This window comes from Salvelinus namaycush, chromosome 20 (assembly GCF_016432855.1).
Source record: "Salvelinus namaycush isolate Seneca chromosome 20, SaNama_1.0, whole genome shotgun sequence".
Taxonomy (NCBI): Eukaryota; Metazoa; Chordata; class Actinopteri; order Salmoniformes; family Salmonidae; genus Salvelinus; species Salvelinus namaycush.
In genome coordinates this window covers 23,589,680-23,616,507 of record NC_052326.1, presented here as the reverse complement: position 1 = coordinate 23,616,507, position 26,828 = coordinate 23,589,680, and the positions used below count along the sequence as shown (strand labels likewise).

General features: G+C 42.2%; 1 protein-coding gene across 4 annotated transcripts in view; it reads left to right on the top strand.

The window, feature by feature from the left end:
* The window catches only part of LOC120065136 (voltage-gated potassium channel subunit beta-2-like), a 109,612-nt gene that overhangs the window by 38,744 nt on the left and 44,040 nt on the right, over positions 1 to 26,828 (top strand). For 3 of the 4 annotated variants that reach the window (XM_039015899.1, XM_039015898.1, XM_039015896.1), the window contains exon 1: positions 14,121 to 14,338. The exons of the other annotated variant lie outside the window; for it this stretch is intronic. In XM_039015899.1, the coding sequence (XP_038871827.1) occupies positions 14,121 to 14,338 (218 nt within the window). Of the gene's footprint in view, positions 1 to 14,120; positions 14,339 to 26,828 lie in introns of those variants that run through there. 4 annotated transcript variants of the gene reach the window in all.

The following is a 26,828-nucleotide window of genomic DNA, read 5'->3' as shown; positions in this document are numbered from 1 at the left end:
CACGGATCTCTCCATCGTCAACAAAGTCAGAGAACGGAACACGGCAAAACTCCCGAAAAAATGTCAATAATCTGATTAAACTATATTGAAAAAACATACTTTACGATGATATGGTCACATGTATCAAATAAAATCAGAGCCGGAGATAGTAGTCGTCCATAACGGCAGCTAAACAGAAGGCAATCCCACTGTCCACCTCGCGCTCCCAAGAGTACCGGAAATGAGGGACACGTCATACAAAGAGCTTGTATTCCAATTCAGACCAAGATAAACACTAAATTTCTTCTCTCACAGCCTCTTGACATCCAGGGGAAGGTCTATGAAGTGCACGTAGACTCTTACGTATCATGCCCATGTGTAGGCAGGAAGAAGAACAGAGCCTCGATTTCAGACTTTCCACTTCCTGGTCAGGAAGTTTGTGCCAAATGAGTTCTGTTTGACTCACAGATATAATTCAAACGGTTTTAGAAACTAGAGAGTGTTTTCTATCCAATAGTAATAATAATATGCATATTGTACGAGCAAGAATTGAGTACGAGGCCGTTTGAAATGGGCACCTTTAATCAGAGCTACTCAATACTGCCCCTGCAGCCATAAAAAGTTAAGGAAAATACTGGAGATCAAGAAAAATAAGTTAAGGAACAAGATCTGCGTCCATATTATGCATGCCAAACAGGTGCTGTTAGATTACAATATCATTTTTTGGAACAATGTAAACAACACTAAATACACTATAAGCGTACCAGAGAGTGTTGTAATGGGTCTGAATACTGTTTTTTATAAATTTGCCAAAAATTCTAAAAACCTGTTTTTCTTTGTCATTATGGGGTATTGTGTGTAGATTGAGGTACATTTTTTATTTAATCAATTTTAGAATAAGGCTGTAAGGTAACAACATTTGGAAAAAGTCAAGGGGTCTGAATAGTTTCTGAATGCACTGTATATATGGATGATTTATAAAGCCAGGCACATTTAACAGTTAAGCTATTGATTATAAACCTAATTAAGTTGGTTCCTCTCTCCTCACTTTTCTTAGATAATAAGGCAAGGGCTGTTTTCTCATCTCCTCATTCTGCTGCTGCCTCCAACGCATTGTTCTCAACACCAATATGCTGGTTAACTTCGCTATTATGCACATAGCAACATGGTCTAGGAAAAGGTGCCAATTCAACAGCACACTGATGTGTTTCAGATCCACGGACACTGACCACTATCCAACGCTGGGGAAAACACATTTGATATAAAATTATATATATTTTTTTAGTGTTGCGCCATTGTTCTTATGTTATTTAACCATATATAATTTCAGTAGCACATGTCTTAGAGTGATTGACTGTACCATCCACCATGGCCTCAGACAGGTGTCTTGTACACCATGATACACAGTGCATTCGGAAAGTATTCAGACCCCTTGACTTTTTCCACATTTTGTTACGTTATAGCCTTATTCCAAAATGTATTTTTTCCCTCAATCTACACATAATACCCCATAATGACAAAGCAAAGGCTGTTTATTTAAAAAATAAAAATGCAAATGTATAAAATAAAAAAAAACGGAAATATCACATTTACATAAGTATTCAGACCCTTTACTCAGAACTTTGTTGAAGCACCTTTGGCAGCGATTACAGCCTCAAGTCTTCTTGGGTATGACGCTACAAGCTTCGAAACACCTGTATTTGGGGAGTTTCTCCCATTCTTCTCTTCAGATCCTCTCAAGGTCTGTCAGGTTGGATGGGGAGCGTCTCTGCACAGCTATTTTCTGGACTCTCCAGAGATGTTCGATTGAGTTCAAGTCCAGGCTGTGGCTGGGCCACTCAAGGACATTCAGAGACTTGTCTCGAAGACCCTCCTGCATTGTCCTGGCTGTGTGCTTAGGGTTGTTGCCCGGTTGGAAGGTGAACCTTCACCCCAGTCTGAGGCCCTGAGCGCTCTGGAGCAGGTTTTCACCAAGGATCTCTCTGTACTTTGCTCCGTTCATCTTTCTCTCGATCCTGACTAGTCCTCCAGTCCCTGCCGCCGAAAAATATCCCCAAAGCATGATGCTGCCACCCACATGCTTCACCGTAGGGATGGTGCCAGGTTTCCTCCAGACATGGTGCTTGGCATTCAGGCCAAAGAGTTCAATCTTGGTTTCATCAGACCAGAGAATCTTGTTTCTCAAGGTCTGAGAGTCCTTCAGGTGCCTTTTGGCAACTGCAAGCGGGCTGTCATGTGCCTTTTACTGAGGAGAGGCTTCCGTCTGGCCACTCTACCATAAAGACAGGATTGGTGGCATGCTGCAGAGATGGTTGTCCTTCTGGAAGGTTCTCCCATCTCCAGAGGAACTCTGAAGCTCTGTCAGAGTGACCATCAGGTTCTTGGTCACCTCCCTGACCAAGGCCCTTCTCCCCCAATTGCTCAGTTTGGCCGGGCAGCCAGCTCTATGAAGAGTCTTTGTGGTTCCAAACTTCTTCCATTTAATAATTATGGAGGCCTCTGGGTTCTTGGGGACCTTCAATGCTCCAGAAATGTTTGGGTACCCTTCCCCAAATCTGTGCATCGACACAATCCTGTCTCGGAGCTCTATGGACAATTCCTTCGACCTCATAGCTTGGTTTTTGCTCTGACATGATCTGGCAACTGTGGGACCTTATATAGACAGGTGTGTGCCTTTCCAAATCATGTCCAATCAATTGCATTTACCACAGGTGGACTACAATCAAGTTGTAGAAACATCTCGAAGATGATCAATGGGAACAGGATGCACCTGAGCTCAATTTCGAGTCTCATAGCAAAGGGTCTGAATACTTATGTAAATATGGTATCTGTTGTTTTTTTTGTAATAAGTTTGCAAAAATTTCTAAAGACCTGTTTTCGCGTCATCATTATGGGGTATTGTGTGCAGATTGATGAGGAAAAACATTTAATCAATTTTAGAATGTGGCTGTAACTTAAGAAAATATGGAAACGGGATGGTTCTGAATACTTTCTGAATGCACTGAAAATATGTATGTGTAAACAGTTGAAGTCAGAAGATTACATACACTTAGGTTGGAGTCATTAAAACTCGTTTTTCAACCACTCCACAAATGTATTGTTAACAAACAATATTATAGTTTTGGCAAGTCGGTTAGGACATCTACTTTGTGCATGACACAAGTAATTTTTCCAACAATTGTTTACAGACAGATTATTTCACTGTATCACAATTCCAGTGGGTCAGAAGTTTACATACACTAAGTTGACTGTGCATTTAAACAGATTGGAAAATTCCAGAAATTATGTCATGGCTTTAGAAGCTTCTGATAGGCTAATTGACATAATTTGAGTCAATTGGAGGTGTTCCTGTGGATGTATTTCAAGGCCTACCTTCAAACTCACTGCCTCTTTGCTTGACATCATGGGGAAATCAAAAGAAATCAGCCAAGACCTCAGATAAAAATGTGGTTTTGCAAAGGAATTGCTCCAAAGCTTGACTCTTTGGTCAGTCATTTAAGTTGACCCCAAGTTGATCTGGCTGGCTTCACTCTATGCTCGTCTGATTTACAGTGGTGGACATTAACCTTAATCTGCCCCTATTACCCCGCCTCAATGTTCCTCCCCTTGTTATATCTGTCTAAGACAGGCGTCTGCCATCAATCCATCTCAGTTAGTCATTGCAATCCACTCGAATGCTGCTCATTAAACTGTCAGCCAGTGGAATTTAAAGCTCTACTAGACAACTGGCCAACATTGACATGGCCACAACGTCTCTCTACTATGCTCCACACTGCCATAACACTGGACAGCCACACTTCTCACTGTCGCAATGAGCTAAGAATTTTGGGGGAAGAGAAAGAGAATGAGCTGGTGGGAGGGAGTTCTATCTTTAGTTGTATATTTACAAAGCTCCAGCTATTTTAAGACTATAATACCCCAACTTGATTGCAAGCTTCAAAGGCATCCTTTCTATCTGTGTCTGAGGATCTGTGCAGTAGTCAGTAGTCACCACACAGACACAGTGGGCTCCAGTGACTGGCTGGCAGGGAGAGAGAGAGAGAGGCACTACTTGACCAAAAGTATGTAGACACCTGCTCGTCGAACATCTCATTTCAAAACCATGGGCATTAATATGGAGTTGGTCCCCCTTTTGCTGCTATAATGGCAACAACTCTTCTGGGAAGGCTTTCCACTAGATGTTGGAACATTGCTGCGGGGACTTGCTTCCATTCAGCCACAAGAGCATTATAGAGGTCAAATCAAATCAAAGTGTATTGGTCACATACACATGGTTAGCAGATGTTAATGCAAGTGTAGCGAAATGCTTGTGCCTCTAGTTCCGACAGTGCAGTAATAGCTACCAAGTAATCTAACAATTCCCCAACAACTACCTTATACACACAAATCTAAAGGGATGGAATAAGAATATGTACATATAAATATATGGATGAGCGATGGCCAAGCGGCATAGGCAAGGTGCATTAGATGGTATAAGGTACAGTATATCCATATGAGATATGTAATGTAAGATATGTTAACATTATTAAAGTGGCATTGTTTAAAGTGACTACTGAACCATTTCTTAAAGTGGCCAGTGATTTGAGTCTCTATGTAGGCAGCAGCCTCTGAGAAGTGATTTCTGTTTAGTAGTCGGATGGCCTTGAGATAGAAGCTGTTTTTCAGTCTCTCGGTCCCAGCTTTGATGCACCTGTACTAGAGGTCGACCGATTATGATTTTTCAACGCCGATACCGATTACTGGAGGACCAAAAATGCAGGTGCCGATTAATCGGCCGATTTTTATATATGTATTTGTAATAATGACAATTACAACAATACTGAATGAACAATGAACATTTTTATTTTAACTTAATATAATACATCAATAAAATCAATTTAGTTTCAAATAAATAATGAAACATGTTCAATTTGGTTTAAATAATGCAAAAACAAAGTGTTGGAGAAGAAAGTAAAAGTGCAATATGTGCCATGTAAAAAAGCTAACGTTTAAGTTCCTTGCTCAGAACATGAGAACATATGAAAGTTGGTGGTTCCTTTTAACATGAGTCTTCAATATTCCCAGGTAAGACGTTTTAGGTTGTAGTTATTATAGGACTATTTCTCTCTATACCATTTGTATTTCATATATTTTTGACTATTGGATGTTCTAATAGGTGCTTTAGTATTGCCAGCCTAATCTCGGGAGTTGATGGGCTTGAAGTCATAAACAGCGCAATGCTTAAAGCATTGCGAAGAGCTGCTGGCAAACGCAGGAAAGTGCTGTTTGAATGAATGCTTACGAGCCTGCTGCTGCGTACCACCGCTCAGTCAGACTGCGCTATCAAATCATAGACTTAATTAGAATATAATAACACACAGAAATACGAGCCTTAGGTCATTAATATGGTCAAATCCAGAAACTATAATTTTGAAAACAAAACGTTTATTATTTCAGTGAAATACAAAATGGGTGGCATCCATATGTCTAAATATTGCTGTTACATTGCACAACCTTCAATGTTATGTCATAATTATGTAAAATTCTGGCAAATTAGTTCGCAACGAGCCAGGCGGCCCAAACTGTTGCATATACCCTGACTCTGCATGCAATGAACGCAAGAGAAGTGACATAATTTGCCTAGTTAATATTGCCTACTAACATGAATTTCTTTTAACTAAATATGCACGTTTAAAAAAATATACTTCTGTGTATTGATTTTAAGAAAGGCATTGATGTTTATGGTTAGGTACATTCGTGCAACGATTGTGCTTTTTTTTGCAAATGAGCTTGTTAAATCACCAGTTTGGCGAAGTAGGCTGTGATTCAATGATAAATTAACAGGCACCGCATCGATTATATGCAACGCAGGACAAGCTAGATAAACTAGTAATATCATCAACCATGTGTAGTTAACTAGTGATTATGTTAAGATTGATTGTTTTTTACAAGATAAGTTTAATGCTAGCTTGCACCTTACCTTGGCTCCTTGCTGCACTCGCATAACAGGTGGTCAGCCTGCCACGCAGTCTCCTCGTGGAGTGCATTGTAATCGGCCATAATCGGTGTCCAAAAATGCAGATTACCGATTGTTATGAAAACTTGAAATCGGCCCTAATTAATTGGCCATTCCGATTAATCGGTTGACCTCTAACCTGTACTGACCTCGCCTTCTGGATGGTAGCGGGGTGATCAGGCAGTGGCTCGGGTGGTTGTTGTCCTTGATGATCTTTTTGGCCTTTCTGTGACATCGGGTGCTGTAGGTGTCTTGGAGGGCAGGTAGTTTGCCCCAGGTAATACGTTGTGCAGACTGCACCACCCTCTGGAGAGCCTTGCGGTTGAGGGCGGTGCAGTTGCCGTACCAGGCGGTGATACAACCCAACAGTATGCTCTCGATTGTGCATCGGTAAAAGTTTGTCCGGGTTTTAGGTGACAAGCTACATTTCTTCAGCCTCCTGAGGTTGAAGAGGCGCTGTTGTGCCTTCATCACCACACTGTCTGTGTGGGTTGACCATTTCAGTCTGTGATGTGTATGCCGAGGAACTTAAAACTTTCCTCCTTCTCCAGTACTGTCCCTTGGATGTGGATAGGGGGGTGCTCCCTCTGCTGTTTCGGGCACTTATGTGGGGCGATAAGCCCTGGCCCGCATTCGACGTTCCAATTCATCCCAAATGTGTTAGATGGGGTTGAGGTCCGGGCTATGTGCGGGCCAGTCAAGTTCTTCCACTCTGTCTTCGACAAACCATTTCTGTATGGACCTGGCTTGGATTTCCCTTCACTGGAACTAAGGGGCCTAGCCCGAACCATGAAAAACAGCCCCAGACCATTATTCCTCCTCCACCAAACTATACAGTTGGCACTATGCATTCGGGCAGGTAGTGTTCTCCTGGCATCCGACAAATCCAGATACGGCCGTCGGACTGCCAGATGGTGAAGCCTGATTCATCACTCCAGAGAAAGCTTTTCGACTGCTTCAGAGTCCAATGGTGCTAAGCTTTACACCACTCCAGCCAACGCTTGGCATTGCACATGGTGATCTTAGGCTTGTGTGTCTCTGCTCGGCCATGGAAACCTATTTCATGAAGCTCCAGACAAACAGTTCTTGTGCTGACGTTTCTTCCAGAGGCAGTTTGGAACTCGGTAGTGAGTGTTGCAACCAAAGACAGACGGTTTTTACCCGATACACGCTTCAGCACTCGGCGGTTCCGTTCTGTGACCTTGTGTGGCTTAGCACTTCACGGCTGAGCCGTTGTTGCTCCTAGACTTTTCCATTTCACAATAACAGCACTTTCAGTTGACCAGGAAAGCTCTAGCAGGGCAGAAATTTGAACTGACTTGTTGGAATGGTGGCATCCTATGACCGTACCACGTTGAAAGTCACTGAGCTCTTCAGTAAGGCCACTCTACTGCCAATGTTTGTCAATGAAGATTGCATGGCTGTGTGCTCGATTTTATACACCTGTCAGCAACAGGTGTGGCTGAAATAGCCAAATCCACTGATTTGAAGGTGTGTCCACATACTTTTTTATATATAGTGTACTTTGTGGACACAAGCCTGGTTGGCCCCCTGTAGTAATGTCTGTCGTTGTTGGCGCTAGCTAGCTACAGAGTGACTGAGGTGCATGAAGACCCCAGAGAACAAATTAGGTGCCACAAAGACTAAACCTCCATATGAACTTTTAAAGATAATGTCCCTTTCAGTACATTGTTGTCCCAGTATTTTTGGGGTGCCTACTAGGCTATTTTGTTTCTGCTGTATTTATAGGAAGCGCATGCCTGAGAGTTAGATAGTTAGAGCTGACATATAGCATAGATTTTGCAGTAAAATTGATCATGGAACCTCCGTGGGCCACTAACTAGCTAGGCCTATTTCCATCCCTTCAAGGAATGGTGCAGCCTTCAGTAAGTAACCCCAAGTGGTCTCTGTCGTTGTCTTCCCCAGCAGCTAAGTAGACTGTCTGGAGGATTGGGATGAAGGGTCAGTGTTATCAGCAGTGACTCCCCAGAGGCGTCATTATAACATTTTTGCATCATCGATTGGCTAATCTCCCTGCTGCCCAGGACTTTGAAGGACAGGCCAGAACCAGTTATTTGTCAGCTGGGGGGTGTTGAACATGTCCATGTTGTGTGGCAGTAGTTGGTCAGAGAAATAGACTCCAGGATGTATCATTGCTATTGTGTACTTTTTGCTTTGAAATGTGCTTTTTTCTCCTAGTTTCGCTCTTCAACTCTATGCCTCTAAGAACATGTGGTGTGTAGCCTAGCCGTGATCAGTGAAATCCATGTGCATCGTTGGCCTATTCGCTGCCTCTCAAGCTCCCCTCTCTCCCTTTCCTCCCCCTCACAGTGAGTGAAATGTAGGCCCTATCAGCACACTGCACTCTCTCAGAATGATTCAGTGTCCAGGAGGGATTGTAGCATCTTAGTAGATTTGGGATAGGCACTGGTTGGTCTCTTAATGAAAATGAGAAGGCAGAGGGCACAACGTAAGGGGGGACATGGGGAGTGGGAGGGAAGAGATAATAGTATTTCTCTAGGTAGTGGCTTTGAATTGCTGACTGACATAGAAAATCAAATGCCATCAAGACCTTCTCTTCAACTCTACCAACAAAAGACATCAATAGTAGGTTCTTTATTTAAGGTAAGGACCGTTCTCTCCCACCAGAACAGTGTGCTTTATCCTAAGATTAAAATATCTAGGGAAGAAATGTATCCCTTAGCAAGCCCATCAAAATACTTGAACACTTAAGAAGTTAATATATTATTGTTAAATCTATTCAGGCCTGCAGTGCCAGTACTCTGTAATAGATTATGATATAACCATTCTAAATCATTATTGTGTTATACAGCAGCACCTAAAAGGCTTAATTTAAGGATCAACGTTTTTTTTTAAATAAAGCCAAAGCCCTTTAAAGTGTGTGTCTCCTGCGTATCAAATCAAAGTTTATTTGTCACGTGCGCAGAATACAACAGGTGTAGACCTTACATTGAAATGCTTACTTACAGGCTCTAACCAATAGTGCAAAAAAGGTATTAGGTGAACAATAGGTAGGTAAAGAAATAAAACAACAGTAAAAAGACAGGCTATATACAGTAGCGATGCTATAAAAGTAGCGAGGCTATATACAGACACCGGTTAGTCAGGCTGATTGAGATAGTATGCACAGGTAGATATGGTTAAAGTGACTATGCATATATGATGAACAGAGAGGAGCAGTAGCGTAAAAGAGGGGTTGGCGGGTGGTGGGTGGCGGGTGGCGGGACACAATGCAGATAGCTCGGTTAGCCAATGTGCGGGAGCACTGGTTTGTCGGCCCAATCGAGGTAGTATGTACATGAATGTATAGTTAATAAATCTTCTTAGGGATAGGGGGCAGTATTTTCACGTCCGGATGAAAACCGTGCCCAAAGTAAACTGCCTGTTACTCAGGCCCAGAAGCTAGGATATGCATACAATTAGTAGATTTGGATAGAAAACACTCTGAAGTTTCTAAAACTGTTAGAATAATGTCTGCGAGTATAACAGAACCGATTTGGCAGGCGAAACCCCGAGAACAATCCATCCAGGGAAAATGTTTTTTGAGGTCATTGTGTTTTCCAATGGTTTTCTATGGGAATCCTGATTAAATAGGGCCCCGGTTGCAGTTTCTATGGCTTCCACTAGATGTCAACAGTCTTTAGAAATTTGTCGATGTTTTTCTTTTGAGAAATGAAGAAGTAGTGCTATTCATTCCATGTGTCACTCTGAAGGTCCCTACTATTTTGGTGCGCGTGAACAGGAATGCGCTTCACGTTGTTTTTATCCGGTATTAGAAACAGTTTATTCCGTCTTAAGTTTTTTCGATTATTTACATTTTAGGATACCTGAGGTTGGATTAGGAACGTTGTTTGAAATGTTTGGACCAAGTTTACAGGTAACTAATTAGATACTTTGTAGTCATGTTGGGCGAGTTGTAATCGGTGTATTTCTGAATCAAACGCGCCAAATAAATGGACATTTTGGGGATATAAAGAAGAAATTTATCGAACAAAACGACCATTCATTGTGTCAATGAGACATTTGGGATTGCAAAAAGAAGAAGATCTTCAAAGGTAAGGCATTTATTATATGGCTATTTCTGACTTTTGTGTCGCACCTGCTTGGTTGAAAAATTATTTTCATGTGTTTGTATGCGGGGCGCTGTCCTCAGATAATCACATGGTCTGCTTTCGCCGTAAAGCCTTTTTGAAATCTGACACAGCGGCTGGATTAACAAGAAGTTAAGCTTTATTTTGATGTATTGCACATATATTTTTGTGAATGTTGAATATTGATATTCCTGTAGTTTGAATTTGGCACGAATTGGCGCGTAAAGGGATCCATAAGAGGTTTTAAAGTGACTATGCATATATGATAAACAGAGACTAGCAGCAGCGTAAAAAGAGGGTTTGGGGGGGCACACAATGCAAATAGTCCAGGTAGCCATTTGAATACCTGTTCAGGAGTCTTATGGCTTAGGGGTAAAAACTGTTGAGAAGCCTTTTTGACCTAGACTTGGCACTCCGGTACCGCTTGCCATGCGGTAGTAGAGAGAACAGTCTATGACTGGGGTGGCTGGGGTCTGTTCGGGTTATTTTATGTTTCAAGTCCCATATGGTTGATTTATTTCGCAACTTACAGTAATACGAGGCCCAGGAGTAGAGAGAAGAGGCATCGTCATTAGGTCTACGTGTTGAAGCAGAAGACTGAGGAATGAATAGGAAGTGGTGATGGATGGTTGCTACTATAGGTCTATGTGGTGTTTGCCCAGTTCTGACCTCTGCTGTGGGTGTTCCATCCAGAATGTGGAGACAATTTGGACTATTGAAATGCTTACCCTGTGTGTGGGCATGCATCTTTATTCCAACAGACTTTTGTTTTTCCATTTAGCCTTCTATAGACAGGCGTGTTTACTGTGTTACTCTGACTAAGTGTGACTCCATTAGCGGAGTCACCCTAGCTCATCATGCTGAATGTCGCTTTGGTTCCTGTCACCACCCTCTCTGTGCTGCGGCACTCCCCCGCTTTCTCCTTCCTTTCTCCTTCCTTTCTCCTCCTCTGCATGTCTGCTATAGTCTAGTCTATTGGATCAAGAAGCACATTCAATATGAACACTATAGGCCAGATGGGACCAAAGTGGCTTCAGTTAGACTTGATTGGTGCTTTGTGTATGATATGATATAGTAGGCCTACAGTGTTGTGCAGTGACTTATGTAGTTCTTTTGTCTGGCAGCGTTACATTTGAGTGTAAACTCAGTACTACTACCTAACAATATTGGTCCCCAACAATCTTTGGGGAAAAAACAGGAAAGCTTGCATCTATTATGATTGTTAAATACTTCCACAAAACACGTGTAAATATTGGACTATAAATTGTGCCTTAAAGTATACTTATGCTTAAAATTTTTGTTCTATTCAACTGAGCCATTTACTTTCTGTTCATATTATCTTTTATTATTTCTTATTGTTGCATTGTGGAGAAGGAACCTGGAAGTAAGCATTTGGTTGGACGGTGTATAACATGTGTTTCCCTGTATGACTAATCAACTTGAAATCTGGATCTATTCCAGCTGGTTGTGTTTCACACTAAAAGCAAGTAGAAGCAATGTATCAAATTCTATTATTATATTGATCCATTAACATGATTGGTTGCTGGCCTGTCGGATGGCGCATGCTTTTATTGATCTGTTTCGGTTGCACACATTCATGACCTGATAAATCAACAGCCAATAAATGCCTTATTTGGTGTAATGATTACAGCAGATCACACACGTCTCAGCAACAATAGCCATGCCCAGGTCAGAGGCTCAGTGGACATGACCAGGTGGAGCCCCAGGGGTGGGGTCTGGGGTGGGACTGGGGTGGTGTGGATTAGATGTTGACACTATCTGGGCAGCCTGAGCCCCTGTCCCCTCCCTGTACACTGTCCCCAGTTTCTCCCAAGGGGTTTGGGGTGAGGGGTGTGGGGGCGGCTGCTCTCATGTTCTGTTGCTCCACTAGGACGGGAGAGGGCTCCCCAGCACCCTGCCCTCCAGTCAGGGACCCTGACCAGAGCCTCTAGAACAACACTATGACACCGTCACTCTGAGCGTGACACGGGTTGCAGTCAGGGACCCAACGGCCTCCCCCACAGCCATTGCCGGGAATCACAATAAATATTTTGTAGAAGGAGCATTGCAGTGGCCCATCTACCCTACACAGTCACTTTCAACGAGAGGAGATGGGACAGCAACTCTCCCTGGGCCTGTCCCCCCAAAGGCGAGCGTGAAATCCAATTTAAAATGAGTTGAATTAAATACGCTTTTACTCTATATAAGTCCTGGAGCAAAAGGTTAAGGCTCTAAAAATAGGTGTGTCAGTTGGCTGCAGCTTGTCTGCTGGATTCCTTTGATGGAGGTTGCTTCTCCACTCTGCCTTACTGTTTGTCTGTTCCTCACGACATCTCCTTTAATTAGCTCCTCCAGCAGAAGCAACTAGCTGCATGGGCCTGGTTAGATAAGGTTCAGTATTAGATTACTTGTAACGCAAGCCTCTACTGTCTCCTCACTCCTTCAACCAATAGTGTGTTGTCTCTTATTACCACAGTGTTTACTGTGACCTTCCACCATTATTATATTAAGCCAAGCTCATCCACTCACTAAGTCCCCCTGAACACGGACATTGTCTTACAGATCAATTGCTTGTCGCCATGCAGGAAGTAATTGGATACAGGCTATGTTCTTTCTTATTTATGTAACAAAATTATTCAAATGAATAAATATGCCAGGAATAATTTATTTTCAGTTAAAGGGATACTTTGGAACTTTGGGAGCAACTTCCTTCAAAACTTTCACAGAGACAAAAAAATGGTATCCACGAGTTCATTTGACTCTGGGGAAGTAGATAAAGAGCCCCATTGCCAAAATCCCGAGGTATCCTCACAGATAGAACAATGAGACAGATGTTTTACATTTAATGTGAAGCCGAAGATGAACTACTGAACCACATTGGACCTGACTGAACCAGATTGAACCACACTGGACCACTTGGAACCTGACAGAACCAAGCTGTACCATACTGGACCTGACTGGACCACACTCTGCCACAGTGACTTAGCCATGCTGGAGCAGGGAAGGAGATGAGAAGTGGATCAAAAATACACCAGCCAGCCTCTCCTATAACAGCAGCTGTGGACACTCTCTCTTGCCCCCTCCCTTCATCTCTCCCTCCCTCTATCTGTCGCTCTCTCATGCTCGCCCTTTCTCTCTCTCGTGCTAGTGTAACCCTCTCAATACTCCTCTCCATAGCATCTCTCAATATCCCTCCCACCCTCTCTCTTTCTCCTCCTCCTCCTCCTCCTCCTCCTCTTCTCCTGTCTGCATTCCCTCTGCCTCTTTGTACCATGCGCTAGGTATACACATGTAAGTGTAATCCGGGAGACAGCGGAGGGATGGGAGTCAGTGAACAAGAGGCTGCTCTCTGATTGAAAAACAGAGCTGCTGAGTAGTCACACAACCAGGACAGCTGCTGCTGCTGTGGACATTGTAAGGGATCAGAATTTTACCTCCTGGAGTAGTTCATCATCTCTTTGTGCTCATGTGTCTCCATTCTCTGTGTTATCTGTAGAACTGAGCTCCAGATTAAAAGGAAATTGCAGGATGATTGCATCTGCACGTCAGTCTGTGATGAGCCTCTGATTACTACAGAAAGCTTGAGTGAGACAGACGGATGAATCGAGGACAAGCCAGTCGAGACTGCAAAGGGAGATTCATTAAATTGCTCTTCTCGTCGTAAGACGCTGTACCTTTTTTGGAAGGTGCGTCTTCATCTGTTTCTGGTCTCTCCCGGGACCGAGACGGTGTTCCTGTGCCTGCAGTTTGCAGTGGCCAGTTGTTGGTTTCTGTAGCAGACAAAGCAGAGAGACCCACACAGGCTGAGGCTGTGTTGAAGCAGGAAACCCTCGGAAGACGATAATTCTCCTCTCCTCTTGTCTCTGCAGACATAGCTGACTACCCTGACACCGACCCGAGTACCCTGCCTACTCTGGCACTGACCTGACCAAGAGACTATCCAGACTGAAAGTAGCCGTGTCTTAGACTGACCCACCACAAGCTTTAACCGGAGCACCTGAAGCCGTGCCAGGCGGCTCCCAGTCCCAGCCAGGATGCAGGTGTCGTTAGTGTGTACGGACCACAACCGTGGAGGGGTGAGCCGCAGTACAGAGGAACGGCTCAACCACCGCCAGAATGCCAGCAGCCCCAACACAGGCACCCGCAGCAAGTTCAGGGCTGTGGCCATGGTGGCCCGTAGTCTGGGACAGCTCACTGTCCAGAGCCAGCACACGTCCAGCGACCAGAGCATACGGACCGGCATGAAGTATAGGTAGGACAGACCTTAGTCACTGTAGACCTGAGACAGAATGAGGTGTAAGGACATTAAGATAAACTTAATTATTGGTGTCCAACTAGAATCTCGGGTGAAGGTGCGGTGTGGAAGATCGTAATCTGGATATCAGATGGGGATTTATAGAAAATGGGGCCATGGTATGTAAAGAATGTTTGTTTCCTGGTATCAGATTGCATACAGGAAGGAGCATGGTTTCATAGTGAGCTGAATATAGTTACACTGTATCTTCATTTTCCCCCTTGACTGCTCCTTGTTATCTTTTGCATATTAGTGATTACATATCACCCTCTACATGTTGTATAGGATTGATGTGAATCACTCAGACGTATGAGTTGATGGACGTGAATAACACAACTTTAAGCCTAAACCATTCAGATTGTTTTGTTCTGTATTTGGCAGTGGGCTGTAGAGTATGAAATCTGGCTTTTCAATACAATTATTCTTTAAACAGCTGTACTCTAAATGGGCTGCTTTCTAAAGCTTTATTATTTTGAGATTGATGGAAGTTGTTCTCTTAAATTATTAGAATCTAATTTCCCCCGGGCGATGTATATTAGTAATCCTTCCATGCTCACTAAAGACCCCAACATAGTGCAGGAGGGTCCCATCAGCAGAAACTCTCTGTTCTAGTGGTTTGAAGAGGAACAACATTTTCAACCTTGTCAACTAACACCTACTCACCATTAGTTCTGTTCTATGTTAGGCAATATTGGAGACTCAAATAGGAAGCTGAGCTGTGTTTCTATTATAACAGAAAACATATTTTTTTTTTGTCAAGGGAAATATAGTATTCTTTCTAACAGTATTTCAGGATGTTGTGTATCCCTGGAAATAATTCAAAATCATGGTAACATAATAGTTTTGAAAACATAGCACAACTTAACTCGGATATGGGGTAAGTTGAGCCGCCTTGGGGTAAGTGGGTGATGGTGTCCTGTGACAGTGGGTGATGGTGTCCTGTGACAGTGGGTGATGGTTTCCTGTGACAGTGGGTGATGGTGTACTGTGATGGTGTCCTGTGTAGAGGTCGACCGATTAATCAGCATGGCCGATTTCAAGTTTTCATAACAATCGGTAATCGGCATTTTTTGACGCCGATTATATTGCAATCCACGAGGAAACTGCATGGCAGGCTGACCACCTGTTATGCGAGTGCAGCATCAAAAGGACCCGGTGGCTGCAAGGAGCCACGGTAAGTTGCTAGCTAGCATTAAACTTATCTTATAAAAAACAATCAATCTTAACATAATCACTAGTTAACTACACATGGTTGATGATATTACTAGTTTAACTAGCTTGTCCTGCATTGCATATAATCAGCCTACTTCAACTTCGCCAAACGGGTGATGATTTATCAAAAGCGCATTAGCGAAAAAAGCACAATTGTTGCACAAATGTACCTAACCATAAACATCAATGCCTTTCTTAAAATCAATACACAAGTATATATTTTTAAACCTGCATATTTAGTTAAAATAAATGAATGTTAGCAGGGAATATTAACTGGGGAAATTGTGTCACTTCTCTTGCGTTCAGTGCAAGCAGAGTCAGGGTATATGCAGCAGTTTGGGCCGCCTGGCTCGTTGCGAACTGTGTGAAGACCATTTCTTCCTAAGAATTTTACATAATTATGACATAACATTGAAGGTTGTGCAATGTAACAGCAATATTTAGACTTAGGGTTGCCACCCGTTCGATAAAATACAAAACGGTTCTGTATTTCACTGAAAGAATAAACGTTTTGTTTTCTAAATGATAGTTTCCGGATTTGACCATATTAATGACCTAAGGCTCGTATTTCTGTGTGTTTATTATATTATAATTAAGTCTATGATTTGATATTTGATAGAGCAGTCTGACTGAGCGGTGGTCGGCAGCAGCAGGCTGGTAAGCATTCATTCAAACAGCACTTTTCTGCGTTTGCCAGCAGCTCTTAGCAATGCTTGAAGCACAGCGCTGTTTATGACTTCAAGCCCATCAACTCCCGAGATTAGGCTGGCAATACTATAGTGCCTATAAGAACATGCAATAGTCAAAGGTATGTGAAATACAAATGGTATAGAGAGAAATAGTCCTATAGTTCCTATAATAACTACAACCTAAAACTTTTTTACATGGTACATATTACACTTTTACTTTCTTCTCCAAAACTGTGTTTTTGCATTATTTAAACCAAATTGAACATGTTTCATTATTTATTTCAGACTAAATTGATTTTATTTATGTATTATATTAAGTTAAAATAAAAGTGTTCATTGTTCATTCAGTATTGTTGTAATTGTCATTATTACAAATGTATACAGTGAGGGTGTCACGGCCATCAAAAGAAGTGGACCAAAGTGCAGCGTGGTGAGCGTACATTTTCCTTTTTATTTAAAATGTTGCCAACAAAACAACAAACGACAGCAACAACCGTGAAGCTTACAGGGCTATAGTGCCACAAACAAAGTTAACTACCCACACTGAAAGGAGGGGAAAAGGGCTACCTAAGTATGATTCTCAATCAGAGACAACGATAGACAGCTGTCCCTGATTGAGAACCATACCTGGCCAAAACATAGAAATAAAGAAACATAGAAAACAAAACATAGAATTCCCACCCCAAATCACACCCTGACCAAACCAACTAGAGACATAAAAAGGCTCTCTAAGGTCAGGGCGTGACAGAGGGAAAAAAGTATTTGATCCCCTGCTGATTTTGTACGTTTGCCCACTGACAAAGAAAGGATCTGTCTATAATTTTAATGGTAGGTTTATTTGAACAGTGAGAGACAGAATAACAACAACAAAAATCCAGAAAAACGCATGTCAAAAATGTAATAAATTGATTTGCATTTTAATGAGGAAAATAAGTATTTGACCCCCTTTCAATCAGAAAGATCCTTTGACAGTGGGTGATGGTGTCCTGTGACAGTGGGTGATGGTGTCCTGTGACAGTGGGTGATGGTGCTGGTAGTTCAAAGTGTAATTAATGAAATGGGGGTGTGGTATATTGTATATCTTAAATGTATGCCTACATTCAGATATAGATCTCTCTGTTCAATATCTTGACCAGTGCCTGTTTTCCCGATAATGATGAAACTTAGGCTTAAGAGTGTTTTAACGATGCATCTTTCCTACAATGGCAGAAGATGTAACATGCGTTTCCCAAAACACCACGCAGAGAGAACGGTCGCTAAGTGTGTCGATAGGATCGAAAGAAGGGGAGCGCTGCTCTCGGACCAACCTTCTCCATTCAAGTTTTACCTTAATGTTATAATTATTTCACAATACTGACGACAGATCAGCTCCTCGAGATATATTACCACCTACGGCTGCAAATATTGAGGCAAGCTTATTCTAATGCTTACCCAATAAAAATTCACAAAATCACAGAGTTGGCACATCATTGTGCACATTACGCTATGCATCATTAAATATATTGAGACAAACTACACACAGAAGCCTACAAGTAGCAAAATAGAACTCAACTGATTGAACATGAAATGTATTTCAATATCATTGAAATAGGTTTATAGCCTACTGTTTATATTTTAAGGCAGTCATCTCTGTTTTCATTTGAAACATATTTTTATACGTCACTTGTTTGTATGATTTGCAAGGACATGAGCAACTTTGTATTCGTAGTGAACTTTGTTATGAAGTTATGAGCGGTCCCAGATAGACGGATAAACCATGTGATTCTGTTTTTAGGGGAGATCATCTGTAAAGTGACATGGGAGGGCAAAAAAACATCTAACAACACACTTAGCTGTTTTACACTTGGTCTGAGGCAGGTGTTATATTAAGACCGTTTTTAATTTTAATTTAACCTTGATTTAACTAGGCACGCCAGTTAAGAACACATTCATATTTACAATGACAGCATACACCGGCCAAACCCGGACGACGCTGGGCCAATTGTGCGCCGCCCTATGGAACTCCCAATCACAGCGGTTTGTGATACAGCCTGGATTCAAACCAGAGTGTCTGTAGTGACGCCTTTAGCACTGAGATGCAGTGTCTTAGACTGCTGCTCCACTCGGGAGCCCAATGTTAATAATGATAGTTTTGGGAAACGGATTGGAGATTTAATGATGCTCCTACAAAGGTTTTAAAGATGAACTTAGTTAGCCTTAAGATGCTTTTGGTAAACCGGTCCCAGATTACTGGGCCAGGGATGTTGTTTCGATGTGCCAATTTGTATTCAAGTTCTCTCTGTATTCGCCCCTTAGTTCCAGTGAAGGGAAATCTTAACGCTACAGCATACAATGACATTCTAGACGATTCTGTGCTTCCAACTTTGTGGCAACAGTTTGGGGATGAACCTTTCCTGTTTCAGCATGACAATGCCCCCGTGCACAAATCGAGGTCAATACAGAAATGGTTTGTTGAAATCGGTGCCGCAGAATTTGACTGACTTGCACAGATCCCTAACCTCAACCTGATCAAACACCTTTGTGATGAATTGGAACGCCGACTGCAAGCCAGGTCTAAGGGGGGGCCAACTCTATATTAATGCCCATGATTTTGGAATGATATGTTCGACTTGAACTCTATTGGAGGGATGCAATACCATTCTTCCACGAGAAATTCCATCATTTAGTGTTTTGTTGATGGTGGTGGAAAATGCTGTCTCAGGCGCCGCTGCAGAATCTCCCATAAGTGTTCAATTGGGTTGAGATTTGGTGACTGAAACGACCATGGCATATGGCTTATATCGTTTTCATGCTCATCAAACCATTCCGTGATCACTCGTTCCCTCTGGAGGGGGACATTGTCATCCTATGGGGGCATAGCGGTGGTAACCAAAATAATGGCCTGCCCAGCATTTTTATACATGACCCTAAACATGTTGGGATGTTAACTGCTTAATTATCTCAGGAACCACACCTGTGTGGAAGCATCTGCTTTCAATATACTTTGTATCCCTTATATACTCAAGTATTTCCATTATTTTGTCAGTTACCTGTGTATAAAGCACAGAAAAATCACGTGTTTGACTGCACTGGGCCTTTAAGTTTGTTGGCCCGCCCACTAATTGGCCACACCTGATCTTAATGAGTGCTTGTTTATTTGAAATGGGGTCTGTTTGAATAGACTAAAATGAACAGCTTTGTATGCATAAAGAAACATGGGAAGCTAGCTAGTGGACTAATTCCATGGATAGAAAACAGAAGATTATAGGATTGAATCTCACTGATGTTCATTTCCATGTGTCCTAACTGCTTGGAGTTCAAAAAAGTTAACCCAAAATAAGGTAGCAGCATTAATAAAAGTCTTATTGAAGCATTCAGCGAACTTTTTATGAAAGTTATTCAAAAACCTCCAAATAATCGCAGAGCGTTAATAAAACATCCCAGGAAAAATTAAGGAACCAAAGTAAAATGTTTTCAGAACCTCCCTGCAACCTAAAAATACATTTTCCCAGAACAGGTGAAATCTTCACTTCTGTTCCTAGAACATTTTTTTTTTTTTTTTTTACATTCAGTTTTACCGGTCAGGAAACATATGTCAAATCAAAAATATTCCTTCCTACAACATCCAAGGAACTTGCTTAAAATTATATAATTTAATTACGATACAAGCATCATGAAACCTATAACAATACATTTATTTGACTTGAAAATGTGTTTTTTCATCCTTACTTGCTTACCACTTTTTCCATGTAGTTTTTTCCTTCATAGATTCTAGGAAGACCTCTTGCTTTTCCTAAATATTACATATTATTACATATTACATATTTATATTACATATAAATATTACATATTTAGGAAGAGGTAGGGTGTGAGGAGTCAAAATGTCACTGGTTCTGGTGTTATACTTTGTTGAGCCAAAGGGTTAGTTGAGCCACCCCTTGTTTCTAGGAAACCATACACAAAGGGTGGCTCATCTAACTCTTTGGCACAACTTACCCCACTCTCCCCTACCCCAAAAATGTACTTATTTGGTCTAAAATGTCTACTGTGTTCTTAAAAAGAAAGGTAAAAGCAATTAACATTTTAGAGGTGGTATTTACATGCATAAACACATGGTTTGTGTGGGGTGAATAATTAAGTGGTTTGTGTGGGGTGAATAATTAAAATCATTAGAGCTTCTTCATGCATGCTGATAGTTTAGGGGGGGTGGTTGTCAAATGGAATGTCTTTTAAACCCACGGTCTAGGCAAAAAGCTGCGGGCGCAGAACAAGCAGTCCTGTAGCTTTATGTCTTTAGTTTAATTGATTTGAAATTAATCTGCATTGTCAGTGAACGAGCATCCTGCTCGTCCTCTTATCTGCCATGCTAGCGGCTGCCTAGTCAAGTCGACAAACACAATGATGATAAGATTTAAAAGACAGGGGCTCAGCTCAGGGCAATGAGGTATTTTTATGTCTCTGCATTTCAATTTGTGTAAACTTGTGCCCACGTGTTGAGCATTTCTTGGTGGGCGTGTGTGTGAGCCCTGTGCCCGGAAGGATGCATGCTGGGCTACTCTGTGCTCTTGTCAGTGTGCATCTCCCTGACATTACCCTTTAAGTAAACTCTTTCCAGCGCTGCAGAGCAGAGAATTGGGCCACTACACTCTCAACTTTCACAGCGTAGAACAGCAGGTGTATGGGTCACAATCCAGCTCACTTCAATTCAGTTTTATTTGTATTTTTCCTCTGCAATTTCACTATGGGATCAAACCATGCCCTACTCCTCAAACTCCTCATAGAAACCCAGGCTTTCCGAGCATAATAAATGATGTTTCTGCTCATTAAGCACAGAGGCCATGGAGTCAGTCTGTAGTCTCTAGTGAGTATATTTCTTGCCTAATGGGGATTGGGGTTAGACTCTAATGTGTCCTGTGGGTGGACCAATGGCAGGCAGGTGTGCTGTGGACACCCAAGTCAGGTATAGCTAACCCAGAGAAGTGGAGGGACAACGGCTATATGGGAAAGGCAAAGGGAAAGAGGGATACCTAGTCAACTGAAATGTGTCCAACCCCTCTGAATCAGAGAGATGCGGGAGCTGCCTTAATCGACATCCATGTCATTGGAGCCCGGAGAACACTGCCTTGCTCAGGGGCAAAATTACAGATTTTTACCTTGTCAGCTCGGGGATTTGATCTAGCAAGCTTTCGGTTACTATCCTCCTTCAGCTACAGTACATGAAGGATAAAGGGAAAAACATGGAGAAAATGCTGCTCAGTATAACTGGAGAGTGATGTTCGACTTGGTCTCACATGCCTATAAACCTGCGAGCTATGGCCATGGTACACTGGCCATAGGGCATTGTTTTTCCACCTGAACATGATAGTACTTTCCATGGTCAGCCAAGGATGGATGTCCAGAGGATGACCATTGCTGTCCATCGCTTCATATTCAATTCAGCTTTGCATGCATGGTTCTGTTCCAATTCCCGCTTTGAAGCCGTGATCTGAATGAAAGATGACAGATCCATCCCTGGGGGCAGCAGGCTGGTCACATGACTGACCTCCCCTCCTCACCGGGCCAAGCAAAGCATCCAAGTGTTCACCTCCAGGTATGGAAAGAGAAAGAAATGTCTAGTAGCTAGCTACCAGAGTTCACCAGAGTCAGGGCTGCTCCGTTATGTGCCTGCACCACAACTCACTGCTGGCAGCCCAGGCCTTGCCTCATCCTCATCCTCCCAGGAATGATTAAATGTCTTTAGTCAGGACTGAATTAATGATGCACGCAAAACTGCTTATGATTATTTAAAGTAGCCCTTCTTGGCTTCTCAGGGAAACTGCAGAATATCCAACTGGCTGGCAGGGCAGGTGGGGAGTTAATCCTATAAGATATAGAGCCAAAAAAAGCCTTTCGTTAACTAACACTCTCACTTGACTCTTTTCCCCAATACTAGCTCTGACTTTGCTGATAGCTACTTTGAGGAAAAATGTACTTACAATGACTGTGATATGTGGTTGTCCCTCCTAGCTATCTTAAGATGAATGCACTAACTGTAGGTCGATCGAGATAAGTGTGTCTGCTAAATGACTAATATGTAAATCAAATCAAATGTATTTATAAAGGCTTTTTACATCAGCAGATGTCACAAAGTGCTTATACAGAAACCCAGCCTAAAACCCCAAACAGCAAGTAATGCAGATGTAGAAGGACGGTGGCTAGGAAAAACTCCGTAGAAAGGCAGGAACCTAGGAAGAAATCTAGAGAGGAACCAGGCTCTGTTTGACGGCCAGTCCTTTTCTGGCTGTGCCAGGTGGAGATTATAAGAGTACATGGTCATTAAGGCCAGATTGTTCAAATGTTCATAGATGACCAGCAGGGTCAAATAGTAATCAGTGGTTGTAGAGGGTGCAACAGTTCAGCACCTCAGGAATAAATGTCAGTTGACTTATCATAGCTGAGCATTCAGAGGTCGAGACAGCAGGTGCGGTAGAGAGAGAGAGAGAGAGAGGAAGAAAGCGAGAGGGAGAGCTAGGGTCGAAAACAGCAGGTCTGGGACAAGGTAGCACGTCAGGTGGACAGGTCAGGGTTCCATAGCCACAGGCAAGACAGCAGAATCTGGATCACCAGCACGACCAGATGGACTGAGGACGGGACAGGGACAGGCAGGAGTCATCAGGCAAGGTAGTCCTGACGCATGGTCTTAGGGCCCAGGTCCTCCGGGAGGGGAGGAGGAGAGGAGAGAGGGGGTAGGGGGAGGGGAGAGGGAGAATTAGAGGGAGCATGCTTAAGTTCACACAGCACACCAAATAAGACAGGAGAATTACACCAGATAGGACAGGAGAATTTCACCAGATAAGACAGACTGACCCTAGCCCTTCCGGCACAGACTATTGCAGCATAGATACTGGAAACTGAGGAAGCATCAGAGTAGCAGGATTACATGGTGTGCCACGTTGTGTGATGATGTTAGGAGCCTCCACTACTTTAGTAGCAACCATAGCTTTCCTTGCTAATGAGATATTGTTTTGTGCAAGGTGGGGCAACACGTGTCAAGCACATTGGTTCCATATCCAAAGTTCCACACTCATTTTTTTTCGTAGTCCAAATAGCATAGTTCTGAACTGTAGATCCCTGCAGTTGTCTAATTTGCCACTTCACCTCCCCTTCAGAAATGTTCAACGTACAGTCAAGTTGCATAATAACATCAAGGACTAAAATAGGTTGTTCAAATGAGCCTATCCACACCCCTGCATCAATCTTCATTGGACCAATAGAAATTGATAATGGTTTGGTCTGTTTCATATCTGTCCCCCCCCCCCACTCCCCACTCCTGTTGCTTTCATCTTCTTGCCCGTGTACTGAGGACATACAGTATATGTTTTGCATAACATATGAGCAATACAGTGACTTCAGCACCCGTATCTACTAAAGAATCTACTGCAAAGTTATTAACCATCATGTTCACATATATTCCATCCGATTTCATATGTACACCAGCTGAGATGGGACGTAAGGGGGGGGTGTATTAGTCCACAGCATCCAGCAAACTTTGCTGCTGAGCCGGAGAGAGCTTCTTACATTTCTGCATCAGCATTGTCTTGTTGGGGCTGTTGTCTTGATTTCATTTTCCCTTAGACGGACCCTGCTTCTCCTGGCCACTTCTCATAAAAACACGTTTTCTTTCCCGACATTCTCGTTGCCAGTGACCAGAAATCCCACAATAATGACATACACCAGGTTTCTCTTCTGCTGAACGAATAATGTTGTTGGTTTCACTCAGAACCTGCACAACTCTGATAACAGCCGGTTTATTATGTTGATTGATGTCTCTGTCCAGTCGTGACCGTCTGTCGATGATGTCACCGTCGTTTTGTCTCTCCCAGTCATTAGTTGTGGAAACAAAAGTTTTTCGCAAATCATCATGTATGGATTGCATCAGCTGATGAGTGATTGCCCCATTTTTGGAGGAATTGAGTGTATCTTCATCTTCCATGTCGGGTAACCCACTGTGTCTAACCACTTCTGCTCTAAACCTTTCTTCAAATTCAACAAACTGTTCTTTCGGTTTTTGAACACATTTGGTTATCTCTCCCCAATTAGTGGTTGTATTGGTCAGACCCTTAAGGAAAACATGTATGGCTCTCCATCCATCGACCACATCTTGCTCTACACCATGTTCACGGTTGTTCAAAACAAAGGCTAATAACTGTACCCATCATAAGGATGTAGATTGTAGAGTTTCTTATAACGCTATAGCGCTTCAAATGGTCCCATGTTTTCATACCCACTTCTCACGGATGTTTCAACGTTTTTGACCATTCATCCAACTGTTTTGGAGATGCTGATTTATGTGTGATTACTGTCACCTGAGGTTTGTCTTTACTACCCTTTACAGCCTGTGTTCTGGTTGGCCTAAGACATAATTCGTCACTGCTGTCAGTATCTGTTGACTCAAAGCCAGGCAGTGCTGACCAGATGCTTGAAACCCGATCATCCTTCCGCAACTCAGTGTGAGGGTAGATTGAGGGAACAAATGGTCCACAGGTGGGGGTCAAGTCTGTTTTTACGACCCTTGCCTGTAATTGTTGAATTTATTCTTTCAAGGTTTTGATCTGTTCACCAAGAGCCCTTAAACTTTCTTTATCTCTCTTCAATGTCCTGTCACGATTCTCCAGAAAGAATTTCTCATCCCGTTTTCTTACTTCGGCTAAAACAGTTAAAGACCATCGTGTCTTTGTCAAGGAATTAGACATTCTCTGTATTTTTCCCCAAGCTTTTTATACATCAGAGAGATTCCATCTTTGTCAACAATGACGGAATATTTCTTCATTATCTCTTGCCTACACTTCTCTACTTTGAAATGGTTCTTCATATCACTAAAGAGTGAATTTAAAATATCTGTTCCGCCCTTTTCCAGAGTGATTTTCTCACTTAACAATGGCATTATATTAACTTTAAAAGTTGTATAATATATATCTCTTTGTTTATATATTCATTTAACCCCAAAATATATCCTCTTTTGAGGACTCAAACCTCTTCTAGAACACATTGTCTCTGTAGGTCCTGGCTACCCATAAAAACGTATGTTCACTTCAAAAAGCTTGTTGAAGGCTTACATTAACCACAAGTGTAAAAATTGCTACTCAACTAGCAACTCACTTCTATGAAACAAGAAGGTTTCACAAAACAAAGGACTCTAAAATGTTAGAGGACTCAAACACCTATAATAGAGAACAAAGGACTTGAACCTTAAACATCACAGATACGTATCACTCATTGCATGCATTAATTTGAATCTGATTTGGTTCTTTTAAAATTATATTGGTCTAGACTCACCCAGCACTTCTGCCATCAACCAGGAGATTGAGTTGACTCCCCAAAGTGGGTTGTGCTCAGCCTTCTCTCTTTCTTCTGGATCAACACACAGTTGAGTTTTTCTTGTTGTTCAGACCTATTCATCTGGGTCATGGCACCAAATATTAGCAGTTTATGTTACTCTTCAATAACACAGAACGCAAAGTAAATCAGGGGGAGGAAAATAGGTGTATTATTATTCAAAGAGGATGAATCATGCGGGGAGGTAGATGTTCATGTTCCCCTGACCCCAGTGATTCTCCCCAGTGATTCTCTCCACAGAACAAAGGGACAGGATGTAGTTTATAACCCAGCCCTAGCCTATGGTTGACCAATTAGAATTCCTTGCAATAAAACTGTGCCAATGGCCAAATAACAAGTATCCTATTTCAGGTTGGACCAATGAGAACGTGCCACACGTAGCTATGAGTTCAGGACTGACATTCCTAACAGATGTTGAACTGAAAACCAACTATTTCCATTGATAATTCCCTATTGACCATTAGTACTCTATTGACTTTCAGTACTTTTGACCTCTCGTCCTCTGCGTTGTTTATCTTCAAAATATTCTTACAGTTGTAATAGGGTCTAGTAGGCAGCTGGATGGTTTTGAAGCCATTACTATTTTCGTAAATGTGTCATTCATAGCGAGCTACCAAGAAGCTATTTCAATCAAGTTAGAGTAGCTTGTCTAACTATAATAGCTGGCATTGGTGTTCAAACAGCTAAATCATTTTTTAAGTGGCAACTTTATTTTTGAAAACTTCCAGTCTGGTTTTCGTGCCCACCACAGCACAGAGACAGCCTTAGATAAAGTGGTAAATGATCTTAGAGCTAACACAGATGCTAAACAGCTCTATGTCATTGTACTCTTAGTTTTAAGTGCTGCATTCAACACTGTTGACCATGATGTCCTTCTGGACAGACTGGAGAGGTGGGTTGGCCTCTCCAGTCCAGTTTTGAATTGGTTTAGGACCTATTTAACCGGTTGAGAGTTTGTCACCCGTGGTGATCATTACTCAGAGAAAATACATATCACATGTGGCGTTTGATAAGGTTTGAATTTGGGTCCGGTACTGTTCCGTTTATATATGTTACCCCATTGGCAGCGTTATCAGAAAGCACAGCATTAATTTTCACTGCTACGCAGATGATACACAACTTTTATTTCTGTGTCACAAGGATTTTAGCTCCACGGAATTTTTCTTAGACTGTATTAGTGATTTAAATTCTTG